Source organism: Rhinopithecus bieti, unplaced genomic scaffold, assembly GCF_001698545.2.
Source record: "Rhinopithecus bieti isolate Rb0 unplaced genomic scaffold, ASM169854v2 scaffold_28016, whole genome shotgun sequence".
Taxonomy (NCBI): domain Eukaryota; kingdom Metazoa; phylum Chordata; class Mammalia; order Primates; family Cercopithecidae; genus Rhinopithecus; species Rhinopithecus bieti.
Window position 1 is genome coordinate 75,602 of NW_016813202.1, and position 16,085 is coordinate 91,686.

Here is a 16,085-nt window from a genome sequence, read left to right on the forward strand (position 1 = left end):
AAAAAAAGAATGCTAAAAATAGGCCTCCAGTCTCTCCTGGCTGGTAAGGTTTCTGCTGAGAAGTTGACTGTAGGCCTAATGGCATTCCCTTTGATCTGCCCTTTTTCTCTAGCTGCCTTTAAGATGTTTTTTTTTTTCTTTAGTGTTTACCTTGGACAGTCTGGTGACAATGTGCCTTGGTGATGTTTATTTTGTATAGTATCTCACAGTTGTACTCTGGATTTCTTATATCTGGATATCTGCCTCCCTAACAAGATTACCAAAGTTTTCTTGAGTTGTTTCCTCAAATATATTTTCCACATTGTTTACTTTTTCTTCTTCTTTCTCAGAAATACCAGTAATTTGTAGGTTTTATCACTTTTTGTAATCTCTTATTTCTTGAATGCTTTATTCATTTTTTAAAATTATTTTTTCTTTATTTTTGTCTGACTGGATTAGTTTGAAATACTGGTCTTCAGGCTCTGCAAGTCTTTTTTCTGCTTGATCTGGTCTATTGTTAAAACTTTCAGTTGTATTTTGAAATTCCTTATGTGATTTTTTTCAATTCCAGAAAGTCTGATTGATTTCTCTTAAAGATGCTTATTTCTTCCTTCATTTCCTGGATTACTTTAGAAGTATTTTTTGGTTGATATTCAGCCTTGTCTTGGATCTCATTGGGCTTACTTGCAATGCATACTTTGAATTCTTTATCTGTCATTTCTCAGTTTCCATTTTGGTTAGAGATCATTTCTGAAGAGCTAGTGTGATCCTTTGGTGGTATCACTACATTCAGATTTTTCATAGTGCTAGAATTCTTATGCTGCTTTTTTCTTATCTGGAGACCCTAACACTTGTAACTTTTGTAATTATTTTCATGCGGGTAGGATTTTTTTCTTTTCTTTCCCTATGATTTTATTATATATTTTTCTCCTTTCCCTTTTCTTCCCCTCCCTTCAGGATGTGACCATAGAGAATTCTAGGTAGGGTCTTTGACTTTGTTTCTTTAGTCGTCTGTGCTTCTTTTGGCCAATTTTATTTTGGGCTGTGGCATTTGACCTGCAAGCCTGTAGATGGCACTTCGAGGTAAGAGCCAACTGCAGTCAGCATGGCTTAGTGTATACCTTGATACTTGTTTACTGGCAGAAGCTCTTTGTTGCCATAGGCAATGGCCAATTCATGGAATGTACCATAGTCTGAGCTTACTGCCCAGCCCCAGGGTTGGGGGGTTGGCAGAGGGCAGGAATGGCAGGGCCAGACCTGACAGTCCACGTACAGGTCCCCTGATGACAGACACAGGCACTACTGCCAATGGAGAATTCAGTGGGTGGCCACCAAGGACCCAGAGATATGCCTAGTAGTGTAGCTGGGAAACCTCCACAACCCCAAGTTCTCTGCACAGGGATGGGGGATGGTCTAAACTTCTAGTCCAGGAGAGTAGTTGCTCAAGATACCTGGAGCATGGAGCAGAGGCCCCCTGCACCAAGATCTCTGCATAGGAGGGGTGGGGTGACTTGAACTCCAGGAGCAGGCAAGGAGGTGCTCTGCATGCCTAGAGATCTGCCTGGGTATGGAGCAGAGAGAGCTCTGCTTCACCATAACCTGTGTCCAGGAGGAGTGCCGTGGCTTAGGCTGCTGAACTAGGCAAATGGTTTCTCTGGATGCCGGAGATATGCTTGGAGATGTCGCAGCAAGGGCCCTACTGCACCACGATCTCAGGAGAACAGAGTGGGGTACCCAGCAATGGCACATGCAAATCTGTTCCAGGTTGCCAACCTGGTCGTGACTGCAAGTTTTGCAGCCCAGGAGAAACTGCAGCTTTAGCAGCTCTCCTGCTGCCCCAGGCTTGCAACTTGGGAACGCACAATTCTAGCCCTGTTGTTGGGACACTTTCCACAGTTTTGGCTGTGAAGCCCCTGTCCCACTCCAGAGCAGGTGTCTTAATCTCTGGTCCAAGACTAATATGCCTGTGCAGCCACACTGCTGGGTCACCAAGGAATGGCTGACTTTTTATGTGCCCAAATTAAAAACATTGTCCTGCTCTTTTTCCCGGGTCTGGGAAAATGCCTGCACCTTTTCCCCTCACGGTGACTCCAAGCCACTCCCCAGGTTAGCTCCAGGATTGAGAGAAACGAAGTGCTCTCCCTGGGCCTGGGTTGCTTGGATCCCCAGTGGAAGGGTGAGTCACAGAGGGAGGCTCCCTTCCTCTCCCACGCACTGGGGCTTCACTTATCAGCTGGATGCCATCACTGGGGCTATTTGCAAGCCTTCTCCTCTCTGGGATCTGGGGTGTACTTCGTGATTCCAGTACATTCCTGTTTCCCTTCTTGAATTACAGCTCACAGAGTTTATCTTTATCTTGCTATGTCCAAGTGGCTGAGGCATGCAGAAAGCCTCCAATCCACCATCTTGGGGAAAAGCGAAAAGTCTATTTCTTCCATTTCTTTTATGCTTAGAAAATTATTCTTCATCTTGAGACTTCGTAACTACTTATACATGTTTTCTAGTTTTTAATTTTGTATTTGACTAATACGAATTTTGTTATGAGGTGAAAATTACATTTTATGCTTCTTCAGAGTTAATTATTGTTGCACTATTTATTAGTCATTTTCCCATAATCCTTATCATATATTGTCATGTTCAAGTATTCTGTATTAAATTTTTATAACCTAAAATAACCTGTTCCTTGCTTCATTATTTCTTTGGTCTTTAATTTGTGTGCCTATTCCATATGAATTGTAGTTATATAGGTCAGTTTCTTTAGACAAACCTTTTTCTTGAAGGCACTATTTAATAGGTTGCACCAAAAACCTTCTGGTTCAATAATACCCTAGCTCACCTCATTCAGTTTTTTCTAAAGGAATGGTGTATTATTTCTACCTTCACATTCTCTTTTCAGCCCACCTAAATATGACAACTTACCTTTGAAAAGTTACAGATGATCTAATTCCTAAGTTCAGCAAATGTTCCTGTCTTTCTGAAACTTTATTTTCCCTTCACTTCTTGTATTCTTGCTTCCTTTTTTTACATCTCTTAGTATTCCATATCAACGTCCTATTTTGCTTCTTTTTTCTGTCCTATGTATAGTAGTACCCTGAGATTCTACCTTCACTTATCTTTTCAGTTTTTACTGAATTCCTAGACTATTCTTTGCTTTCTTTTTTTTTTTTTTGAGACGGAGTCTTGCTCTGCCGCCCAGGCTGGAGTGCAGTGGCCGGCTCTCAGCTCACTGCAAGCTCCGCCTCCCGGGTTCACGCCATTCTCCTGTCTCAGCCTCCCGAGTAGCTGGGACTACAGGCTCCCGCCTCGTCGCCCGGCTAGTTTTTTGTATTTTTTTTTTTAGTAGAGACGGGGTTTCACCGTATTAGCCAGGATGGTCTCGATCTCCTGACCTCATGATCCGCCCGTCTCGGCCTCCCAAAGTGCTGGGATTACAGGCTTGAGCCACCGCGCCCGGCCTATTCTTTGCTTTCTTGGTCTTAACAATATCCTTTCTATGAATGATTCTTCATGACCTTGCAAAACTGTGTTATTAAATGCCTATTTAGATATCCGCATGTCAAAATAAAACCCATTGCTCCTCTGTCCCCATTCCCATTCTTTTCCTTTATATCAGCATCTACTCAGTCAGCCATAGAAAAACCTCAACATTGTTGATTTCTCCCTTGACCCAAGTGGGAAAAGCTAGTTCCCTCTGGAATATTGATTCTCCTTAAACGTCTGTTACTGCCTTAGCTGATGTCCCTCAGCAGCTCTCTGCAGCGAGCTCAAATATAACTTCTGATATTTCCAAACATGCTTATTCTTTAAGTGTCTTCTCTGCTTTATAATAATTACCTTAATTTCAGTAGAAAAGTTTATGTATCTGGCTCTTGTAACCAGATAGTGATGTCCTTACAGATTGGTGCGGTTTTCTCTCATTGTGTCTCATTGTCTGCAGCTTTTCACAACAGTGGCGTCAGTAACTTTTTTGTTATAGTTTAAAAATTGTTTAGCAGGCTGTAGTCTCAGGCATTTTTAGTTGATTCTCTCATTTTCACCCGAATTGCCTTTTTAAAATTATGCTAATTATTTCATTTTATTTTTAAGTTCCAGGGTACATGTGCAGGATGTGCAGGTTTGTTACATAGGTAAATGTGTGCCATGGTGGTTTGCTGCACCTATCAACCCATCACCTAAGTATTAAGCCCAGCATGCATTAACCATTTTTCCTGATGATCTCCCTCCCCTGACTCCGCCCCACAAGCCCTAATGTGTGGTGGTGTTCTCCCTGTGACCATGTGTTCTCATTGTTCAGCTCCCACTTATGAGTGAGAACATGCGGTGCTTGGTTTTCTGTTCCTGCATTAGTTTGCCGAGGATAATGGCTTCCAGCTCCATTCATGTCCCTGCAGAGGACATGAGCTCATTCCTTTTTATGGCTGCATAGTATTCCATGGGTTATATGTACTACATTTTCTTTATCCATCTATCATTGATGGGCACTTGGGTTGATTCCATGACTTTGCTATTGTGAATAGTGCTGCAATGAACATATGCATGCATGTATCTTTGTAGTAGAATGATTTGTATTCCTTTGGGTATATACCCAGTAATGAAATTGCTGGGTCAAAGGGTATTTCTGGTTCTAGGTCTTTGAGGAATTGCCACACTTGTCTTCCACAATGGTTGAACTCATTTACATTCTCACCAACAGCGTAAAAGCGTTCCCATCTCTCTGTAGCCCTGCCAGCATCTATCGTTTCATGACTTTTTAATAATCACTATTCTGACTAGTGTGAGATGGTATCTCATTGTGGTTTTCATTTTCATCCTCTAATCATCAGTGATGTCGAGCTTTTTTTCACGTGTTTGTTGGTCACGTAAATGTCTTCTTTTGAGAAGTGTCTGTTCACATCCTCTGCCCACTTTTGAATGGGGTTGTTCTTTTCTTGTAAATTTAAGTTCCTTGTAGACTCTGGATATTAGACCTTTGTCAGATGGCTAGGTTGCAAAAATTTTCTTCCATTCTGTAGGTTGTCTGTTCACTCTGATGGTAGTTTCTTTTGCTGTGCAGAAGCTCTTTAGTTTAATTAGATCCCGTTTGTCAATTTTTGCTTCTGTTGCAATTGCTTTTGATGTTTTCATCATGAAATATTGCCCATATCTATGTCCTGAATGGTATTGCCTAGATTTTATTCTAGGGTTTTTATAGTTTGGGGTTTTACATTTGTCTTTAATCCATCTTGAGTTAATTTTTGTGTAAGGTATAAGGAAGGGGAGTTTCAGTTTTCTATACATGGCTAGCTAGTTCTGCCAGCACCATTTATTAAATAGAGAGTCCTGGCCAGACGTGGTAGCTCATGCCTGTAATCCCAGCACTTTGAGAGGCTGAGGTGGGCAGATCACTTGAGGTCAAGAGTTTGAGACCAGTCTGGCCAACATGGTGAAATCCCATCTCTACTAAAAATATAAAAATTAGCCCAATATGGTAGCACATGACCATAAATCTCAGCTACTTAGGAGGCTGAGGCAGGAGAATCGCTTGAACTTGCGAGGCAGAGGTTTCTGTAAGCCAAGATCATGCCACTGCACTCCAGCCTGGGTGACAGGGCAAGACTCTGTCTCAATCAGTCAGTCAATCAGTCAATAGGGAGTCCTTCCCTATTGCTTATTTTTGTCAGATTTGTTAAAAATCAAATGGTTGTAGATACTTGGTCTTATTTCTGAGTTCTCTGTTCTGTTCCATTGGTTTATGTGTCTGTTTTTGTTACCAGTACCATGCTGTTTTGGTTACTGTAGCCTTGTAATATAGTTTGAAGTCAGGTAGTGTGATGGCTCCAGCTTTGTTCTTTTTGCTTAGGATTGTCTTAGCTCTACGGGTTCTTTTTTGGTTCCATATGAATTTTAAAATCATTTTTTATAATTATGTGAAGAATTTCAATTGTAGTTTATTATGAATAGCATTGACTCTATAAATTAACTTTGGTCAGTATGGCCATTTTCCCAGTATTGGTTCTTTGTATTCATTAGCCTGGAATGTTTTCCCTTTGTCTATGTTCTCTCTCATTTCCTTGAGCTGTAGTTTGTAGTTCTCCTTAAAGAGGTCCTCCACTTCCCTTGTTAGCTGTATTTCTAGGTATTTTATTCTCTTTGTGGCCGTTGTGAATGGGAGTTCATCCATGATTTGGTTCTCTGTTGTTGGTATATAGGAATGCTTATGACTTTTGCACATTGATTTTCTATCCTCAGCCTTTGCTGAATTTGCTTATCAACTTAAGAAGCTTTTGGGCTGAGAGGATGGGATTTTCTAGATACAGGATCATGCCATCTGCAAACAAAGACAATTTTACTTCCTCTCTTCCTATTTGAATGCTCTTTATTTTTTTCTCTTGCCCGATTGCGCTGGCAGCATTTCCATAACTATGTTGAGTAGGAGTGGTGAGAGAGGGCATCTTTGTCTTGTGCTGGTTTTCAAGGAGAATGCTTCTGGCTTTTGCCCATTCAGTGTGATTTTTGCTATGGGTTTGTTATAAATAGCTGTTATTATTTTGATGTATGTTCCTTCAATATCTAGTTTATTGAGAGTTTTTAACATGAAGCAATGTTGAATTTTATTGAAGGCCTTTTCTGTGTCTATTGAGATAATCATGTGTTTTTTGTGTTCTGTTTATGTTATGAATTACAGTATGTGGAACCAAATAATGCTAATTTTTAACCTAAAATTCTTTCATACTTCTTATCTACAGAAAAAAAATTCATGCTTATATCATGTTAGTACAGATCCTAACCAATCTGATCTCATCTTTTTTTTCCAGAAATCCTATTATTTCTCTGAGTGTGTATTATTTTTTGTATACATGTGTTCCCTACATATATTTTCTTGCCATTTGTGTTTTTCCTCTTTGGTATTAAGCTTTCTAAATTTTTATTAATCACCTACTGTGTGCAGGTACTGTCCTAGGGTGTGTTGGAAATACAAATGAATAAAACTTGAGTAGCACTTTTTTGGGGATTTTTCCCTTAAATTTTCCATTTATGAAAAACCCATTCTTCAAAACTTAAGTAAAGCTTTTCTTGTCTATCAAGTCTCCTCACATGGTGCCAGCACAGATTAATCCCTCTTTGCCTTCAAAGTACTTTTAATATCTGAGTTATGAAATTTATCACAACCCTCTTTTTTTAAAATCAATACCTGTATCCTCTTCATTCATATTGCTTAATGGCAGGAATTATGTCTTTTGTTTAAACCACGTCGAGTTACGATTGATATACAAAATGCTATATATATTTAATAGAAACAACTTGATGAGTATGGAGTTAAGTGTATACTCATGAGAACGTTTCCATAGTCAATGCTTGTGAACATAAAAGATTCCTCTTATCATTGTATTCCCTCTTTTTCTTTTCCAGTGCCCAGCAGTGACTTTAAAATAATTGATACTCAGTAAATGAATGCTGAATTGAAAAGTTGATTGAGAGCCAAAGTAGAAACCGAGAAGGATTATCCAGAAAGTGAGGAGGCAAATCAGGAGAGAGTCGTATTACCAAAGCCCAGAAACGTGTTTCAAGAAAGAGGGCAGTAGGTGATGTCCTAAGCTTCAGAATTGGAAGAAGCAGTGCAGACTGTAAATAGATTGTTGGATTTGGCGATTAAGAGGTTGTTGGTTATCTTAAGAATAAGTTCCATAAAGTAGTAAGGGTACACATCAGATAGCAGACTGAGAAGTAAATTCTTTCCCTTAAATATAATTTTTAGCTGATATTTTTGTAGAAGTTGGCTGGCAGACACATTGAAGATACATAGTCTAAATAAAGATCTAGAATCTTGCATATATTATATTGATTTAGGGAGGATCCATATTTTTTGTAAAGTTAAATGAGTAGATAGTGGACTTGACATTCTTTTAAGAAAATTTAGAAACCTAATCACTATTTTCATCTCGTTAGAAGTCTACCACAACTCCACATGGAGATCACACAATCTTCTCATCAAAGTTAGTGATATTTTGCATGGCAGAAATTATTTTAACCTGGAAAACGTGGCTCCTTCTACTTTCTATCCTTATTAGGCTGATAATAGATAGTATATATCTAGCTATATAAAATGAATGAATTTTTAAAACTATCCCTGAGTAATTGTATAAATGATTTGATTTTTCACATACTATATTTGATTATTTGGAAGACATACTTAAAATTTCTGTAATCAGAATGCCTTTTAGAATAGATCATGTGTTATAGTTTTAATTGACAACCTTTTTTTTCCTTGGTGTTTTATAAAATGATGATGCAGCCCCAATTGGTAGCATATGAGATTTGATAAAATACTGTAATATAGTAGGAAGCATTAAAGTTTAGAGACTGCAAAAATATTTTAGTTTTAATATAATTATTGTTGTGCTACACTTTTTGGGGCTATAGGTGAGATCTTCTCTCTCTCTCTCTCTCTCTCTCTCTCTTTACTATGCCAGTGGGTCATGTATAAAGCTTATCTTAATAATACGCTGTTAAGCGAAGGTGAGGGTGGGAATGGGGAAGAATACATCTTAGTTAACCATAATTAGCCATAATTAGTTAATCTTAGTTAACCATAATTTTCATCAATTTTGTAGAAACCTTACGAGTCAATGATCCATGTAAGGGAATAATTTCTGATCTTGCTGTCAAGAGTGCATTGACTGATTGGTTCATTTTTTTCACAGACGTGTACTGTGTATCTATTAATAACATGATATCTGGCAATTTACTCAGCACTGTGAACGATCTTTCATTGTTCTAAGCATGTTTCAACAACAAAGATTGATAGTCAATTCCTAGTGCCTGAAACCTGGTCTTTCTTCATGTATGTTGTCCAATTGAGAGATAATATTAGTAGTTTCTTTAATGAAGAAGTGGCCTATTGGAGAGCTGGATGCTTGGTCACAGTAAGCACCTAGTGAATGTTTGTTGACTATCGAATGGTATATGTTTTAAGTGGTTAACTAGGAAATGGATGGGCTTATAGTTTTAAGTGATTACATGAGAAAGGATTGGCATTGTAGCTAATTATTACTGAAAACAGAATATACATTGAGAACTGTGATGGGAATAATGGATGTTTCTCAGTTCCTTTTGGGCATTACTAAAATAAATTAAAAACATAAAACCTTAAAGTTTCTCATCATAGAAAATGTCAATAATTTGACAATTGTCAATAATTATTGACATTTTATTTAATTTTATTTAATTATTGTCAATAATAATTATTGACATTTTCTATTTTCAATAATAATTTGACTTTGACTTTGAAAATATTTCTAGAGATACCATGATGAATCAAAAATTGTGGAATATAACAAGTTCACGTAAATCAGTTTCAGCAAATTGGCAGTATTGTCTTTGAAATCAAATAATTAAGTAGAAAATATATCTATGCTTGTGTTCATTTATTTTAGTAATGTCTCAATACCTAATCCTTGAAGAGTGAAGCAACAGTATAGTGAGAGGGAAATTGCAATCTGATGATGCATACTTTTTTCCTCTGGTAACTGAAGGTTAAATGGGTAGCAAGCAGAATGCCTTAAACAAGATTGGTATATTGATTAAAACGCTGATTTAACAGCTCGCAGTTTCCCCTTGGAAACCTGGAAAAGATAAGCCAGCTGCTGTCTAGGAGTGCTCAGTGTCCACTGAGAGTACACTATCTATCATCACAATATGGTGATGAGAGGTGTTTTATGTTTGTGTTAATTTCCCCCACTAAATCAGTAATTATTACAATCCTGTCCCTGCTGTTTACCCTGCAGCTGTTTTTCCATTTGTCGAGAGAGCGGGTGTTCTCTGAGGACCGCACACGTTTCTATGGTGCAGAAATTGTCTCTGCCTTGGACTATCTACATTCCGGAAAGATTGTGTACCGTGATCTCAAGGTAAAAAAAAAAAATGTAATCAAAATTTGTTTTTGCAGAGACTATAGGGACAAACATAAAGTAATTACAAAGTTATACAGCTTTGAGAAAAGCAGAGTTAGTTGGGGAAAAAGCACTATGTTTAAAAATTTAGTTCACTACATTTGAAGGAAATTTTATTCACTAACATGTATGTAGTTGATTTATGTGTGAGTTTTGATTTGCAAAGTAATTTCTACTCGACTGCTCTGATCAAATAAAAATGTTAAACATGATTAAGTCAAGTAACTTTACAAGTTACATTTAAAACAAGTTTTATTATGTTTACAGAAATGTTTTATGAAGAAACATAGTAAGACTATTGGAAGGAACGTATTCATTTTGATTTTAGCCCTGACTTTGGGTAGTTTTAAATACCTGAAGCATTTTAACATAATAACCATTTATTAATGTGCCTAGTTTTTTATTTATGAAAGCACTCTGTTTGTTCTGTTGGTAATAGTGTCTTGACTGCTCTGAGTTCCATTATGATGAAACCCTTAGGATAGCTCAGGATTGGCAAACTTTCTGTAAAGGGCAGATAAAATAATTTAGGCTTTGATGTTCATATCATCTCTTTTGCAAACTACTCAACTCCATCAGTGTAGTGTAAAAGCAGCCTCGGATAGTATGTAAATGAATATGTTTGGCTATGTTCCAGTAAACAAAATAGGTGATGGGCTCAGTTTAGTCCACAGGTTGTCATTTGTTGATCCCTGGAGTAACTCATACAAGGTAATAGTAATTCTCATGACAGTGTTATGAATTAGGTTGACTACATTAAAGGAATTTGTGCCATGACACATTTTGAATAAATTCTAGTTGTTACAGTCTTACTTTTGTAAGAAGCAAATCGTATATAAAATTTGACACAGAATTGCCTTATTGATCAAATACTATTTCATGTAACATATTATAATGATTGGTAGAAACAGAAGTTACATGAGGCTTTTATGAAATTGTTTTGTTTGAAATGGGGTATATAGAAGCTATAAGATGTTGTTATAGGAAAAACTGTACTATGTACCTATAAAACATCTAGATCAGAGGTGACCAACTGTCTAAGTGCCAAAACAGGCTACAGATTAATGCAAATTAGTAGTTTGATTGTATTTAGCCTGAATCTTTTTATAACTAGGAATATGGCAGAATTCAGCATTCGTGTTATCTGCGTGGCCAGATAATCCTATACTGTCTAAATGTCTTAAATATCGATTTTTCTGAAGGAATTAGTTATGTGGTATGACAAAATATGTGTTAACTTTCCAAATATACTTAGAAGTAGTTAGCTCTGCTCTTCCTCAGTCCACTTCTCGCATTCCCACTACGTGTTTTATGAATCCTATTTGTAGGGGTGAAAAGGGGAAGGATAGAAACAGAGAGGCCTAGATTTAGGGAAATTAGAACAATTTTAAAGTAATAGGTAACATCCAGAAAGCTTAAATTCAAAAGATTGAATTATTAGCTTAAAGACTGCTAAAGAAAAGAATATTCATTTGATTGCAGTATTGATTATGGTCTTGGTTAGTATTTCTTTAATCATTTCTGATCAAATGAATCAACATATGGGGGGGGTGTGTGTGTGTGTATGTATTTTTGTTGTTGTTGTTGTTCAGATGGAGTCTTGCTCTGTTACCAGGCTGGAGTGCAGTGGTGCCATCTTGGCTCACTGCAACCTCCAACTCCCTGGTTCTGGCGATTCTCCTGCCTCAGCCTCCTGAGTAGCTGGGATTATAGGCACGTGCCACCATGCCCAGCTAATTTTTGTAATTTTAATAGAGACGGGGTTTCACCAAGTTTGGCTAGTCTTGATCTCCTGACCTCGTGATCCACCCACCTCAACCTTCCAAAATGCTGTGATTAGGCATGAGCCACTGTGCCCAGCCAACATATTGGTATATGGAAGCTCATTAAGTGAGTTCCACTGCCCCATTCTTTCTGATGATGGAATTAGACTAAATTTGTTAAACTGTAATATAAAGTACTTACTTCATATATGAATATCAGTCAATTAGTTACCAAATGCACAATTCACCAACCTTACTTGACAATTAAGTGGTCTCTGCTCCCTGAGTTTATTTCTTAAAAAATAAAATAGCCTCAACTTAAAGATCTAAGTATATATTTAGCATAGGACAGAAACTGTAAAGGTACACCTAGAAAAATCCATGTAACATAAGAAATAAAACATCCAAAACTTACACAAATGTTATTTGTATCCATAGTAACATGATTATTTATAATACAATGACATATTTTAGGTAAGATCACAGAAATTTCGAGCTGGTCTTTAATTTATAGGTGATGTCCTTCAAACCTAGAGGCCTAGCAAATGACTTACTAAAAGTAATGACCTAAGTTGATAGCAGTAAGAATTTTTGGAACTCATGAATCCTAGCTCCTTATTGAGTGTTCTTGTCACTATATCATTCTGACTTCTAGAGTTGAAATGAAATTATAGTGGGGGGATGCATATGGGGGGTGCATTGGATTCACTTTGGGAATCTTTGTAAGCCTAAACTGCAGATTAAACTGCAGAAGGTAAGAGAATGAGTGTTTCAAATATATTTATACCAGATGTATTAAAGAACATTATCACGAACTGATTTAGGTACTCGCTTTGATCGGTCTCAGATTTGTCTCTGTTCTCATTACTAATAACTTTGACTTTGTTCAAATGCAAATCCAATTGCTATGCCTGCAGTAGCAGCACTTACTTCTCAAGTAGATCCATACCCGTTTGCCACTGTCTCATTCAACATTGGAAACAAAGCCTTCTTTTATGTGCAGGTTCACTTAAGATAATTTTATCAGTTCCTGTTTCCTAATAAATTAGTGTTTATAGCAACAGAAAAATTATTGAAGGCTTCGTTGTACTTTAGAAAGTAAGTTCATTTAATTTGTCAATATACATCATGTAATGAAGATTTATTTTTATTAAGGACCCAAATTCCTTGTGATTACTTAAGGAAAACTGCTGTTGCTTCATGATTGCCTAAAAATTCGAAGAAATCTCTTCAAAGACTTCTTCAGTAGTGCAAATTGTGTGTTAAAATCTTCTTTTCATATGTTAAAATCTCTTATTTTACAAATACAACCAATGACCATGGCCATCTAAGCACAGCGTAGGCTGAACAGGGTTATTTGCAAAGGTGAATATAACGATACTGGAATTCATTAAGAATTAATTTCTCGCTAGTTTATGGGAGAAAATAATACATAAGTTGTTGTTATATCCTATTTGTAGAACACCTAATCTTGTTTCCCACCTAATGTGAGAATAGTTAACCGTTTACAGTATTAATATGAGAAAGCACCAAATAAATTTAGATACTTTCTAACACTCAGTAATGGCACGAAGGGGTGACTTCAGGGAGTTTTACCATAGCCCTCCTTGTCCTTGTCAGCTCCTTCGTGTTCACCTCAAATAAATGCAGTTTGGATGGGAAAAGCACGCTTGCTTTGCTTGCTGAGTCTGAAGACACTTTCCCCAGCTCCCACTGCTAACCGGACAGTCACTGGATTCCTCCTATATAGAAATCTTAAGCCACTGCTCTTCATTCCTTCCACTTCTAAAATCAAATTGTACTGGTATTCGACTGTGTTCCTTATTCATAATAAATTTGTAAATAGCCTGGCAACCCATTTGGGGTTGATTTACATGATGAGTCCTTTTCTGGATTAAGAGGTTGAAGTGAAGAAACGTTCCTCTTTCGAAATTGCAGCACACTTTCCTCATTCCATGGTCATTCAGTTTCTGCAGGTCAGCTTGTGACATTTTGGCACTGGATGCCCATAAACTTAAACCTGCAATTTTCAGAGTAGGAATTCCTTACTACCTTCTTGGGCCTGAGTGAGTCTTGGTGCCTAAAACTGAGTTTGATGTATGTGGGCTCAAATGCGGTGTTAAGAGTGAGTGACAGGAATTGTTTATTGCTATTGCTGCAGTAGTCATCAGAGCCCTCAGGAACTGCTATTTTCATTCCTTTGGTTAATCACAATGTCAGTCATTTAATTAAAATGATACCATATGTATGGTGTTTTTAAACTTTGAAATATTTAGTCTGGCCTACATTCAAGCATAGCTTCTCAGATTGGGTGCTACAAACAGGTTACAACCGTGCCTTGGCAGAGAAGCCTCCAGGCCAGTGAGTTCTGGTTTCAAGTATCTTGTCCAGTGAGCCTAGTATGCCCCACCACTTTCAATCTTTATTTTACTGTGAAATGTAAAAGGTGGGGAAGCATTGTATTAAGACAGCTAGGATTTTTAAAGTTTAATTTTATGCTAGCCATCAGCAAGAACAGGAGGAATCATAGTAATTTTTGTTACAATTTTGTGCCCACTGAGCACAGGAAAAAAGGTTTTAAAATCTACCATTTCTTCATATATGCACTGAATCCAGACCTTCTGTCAGATAATGCCTGTCCACTTCGGCTGGACCAAAAATGTTGCCCTTTTTTTTGGTGGAAATTTTTTTTTTTTTTTTTTTTTTGAGACGGAGTCTCGCTCTGTCACCCAGGCTGGAGTGCAGTGGCCGGATCTCAGCTCACTGCAAGCTCCGCCTCCCGGGTTCACGCCATTCTCCTGTCTCAGCCTCCTGGGTAGCTGGGACTACAGGCGCCGCCACGTCGCCCGGCTAGTTTTTTGTGTTTTTTAGTAGTATACTAAAAAATTTTTTTATTGTATTTTTTAGTATTTTTTAGTAAATTTTTTGTATTTTTTAGTATACTTTCACCGTGTTAGCCAGGATGGTCTCGATCTCCTGACCTCGTGATCCGCCCGTCTCGGCCTCCCAAAGTGCTGGGATTACAGGCTTGAGCCACCGCGCCCGGCCTTTTGGTGGAAATTCTATGAGGAATTTGTCTGTGAGAATTTGAGAAAAAAATCAGACAAATTCTATATCTGATTTTTTTTTCTGTCCTCAAAAGCATGAACTTTTAGATAACAACCCTCTGATAGAAATAGTAAGCACTACTTAGATATTTAATACACAATCTTGTTTCTTATGATTTCATATTTGACTTCATAACTACTTTTGTTAGTGGATGCATCCATAAGCATAAGCATGCTGCCCTGCTCTCCATCTTGGAAACTAAGATTGACAGTGAATATCACACAGATGCATGTAAAGTTTTGTAAATGTAGAGTACCTGAGCAGTCAGTGACAATATGCATTCCATATTGTGTGGCTAACAAAGGGAAGCAGGAAAGTGATTTAGAAGAGAAGACTAAAGAAAGATCATTTGTAAATATTTTTCTTCCTCCTTTACACAGTAGAAAGATTCCTAAAAATGTATGACTACTGTAAATAATGTAAATACTACTTACATTATGTTAGTGTTAAATGAACCAACACAGTGATTTCCAGGTGTTACTGATATATCTAGGCCATTGATACGCTTTGGAAAGACTTTCTGTGCAGTCTGCAGGTTTACGAATCACCCTGCTAATGGTTCCTGTATTTTACAGAAACTCTGTTAACGCATCCTGAGTAAAATTATCATGTATTGTATAACAGAACTGGACATTTTATTATCTCCTGATTTATCTTTATACAAGATTAGATTTGGGGATATTGTTTTTTAAGCTAATGCGTCTCTATTTCATACTTTTGGTGGACAAGTTTTAGTTACTCATGCTCAGCAAAATGACATTTTAGGTTGGTGAGAGAACACAAAATAATTGATAGAAGAATGTGGACACTACTTCAAAATAACTGAGAAATTATGAGGCTGGGCACAGTAGCTCAAGCTTGTAATCCCAGCACTTTGGGAGGCAGAGTGGGCCGACTGTTTGAACCCAGGAGTTCGGGACCAGCCCGGGCAACGTGGCAAAATACTATCTCTTAGATAAAAGAAGGAAAGAAAGAGAGAGAGAAAGCAAGAAAGAAAGAAAAAGAGGGAGCGAGAGAGGGAGAAAGGAAGGAAGGAAGGAAGGAAGGAAGGAAGGAAGGAAGGAAGGAAGGAAGGAAGGAAGGAAAAAAACATACAGGAGAGAAAGCAAGAGAAGACACAGCGAAGTCAAATATCAATATAAATATTTACAGTTTTATTTAAATACAGCATAGAAAAATCCATTAAAATAGACAAGAATATTTACTTTTATATGCACCAGTGAACAGATACAAATAAGTAAATAAAAAATGAAATAAGACAAGCACATAGGCCAGGCACCTGTGATCACAGCAGTTTCAGAGGCTG

At 37.5% G+C, this 16,085-nt stretch overlaps 1 protein-coding gene across 1 annotated transcript in view; it reads left to right on the top strand.

Annotated features, from left to right (window-relative positions):
• AKT3 (AKT serine/threonine kinase 3) overlaps nt 1-16,085 on the top strand; it is a gene marked incomplete at its 5' end in the record, with an annotated part of 108,891 nt that overhangs the window by 65,175 nt on the left and 27,631 nt on the right. The window contains one exon of the mRNA XM_017847768.1: nt 9,744-9,866. Within this exon, the coding sequence (XP_017703257.1) occupies nt 9,744-9,866 (123 nt within the window). The remainder of the gene's footprint in view (nt 1-9,743; nt 9,867-16,085) is intronic.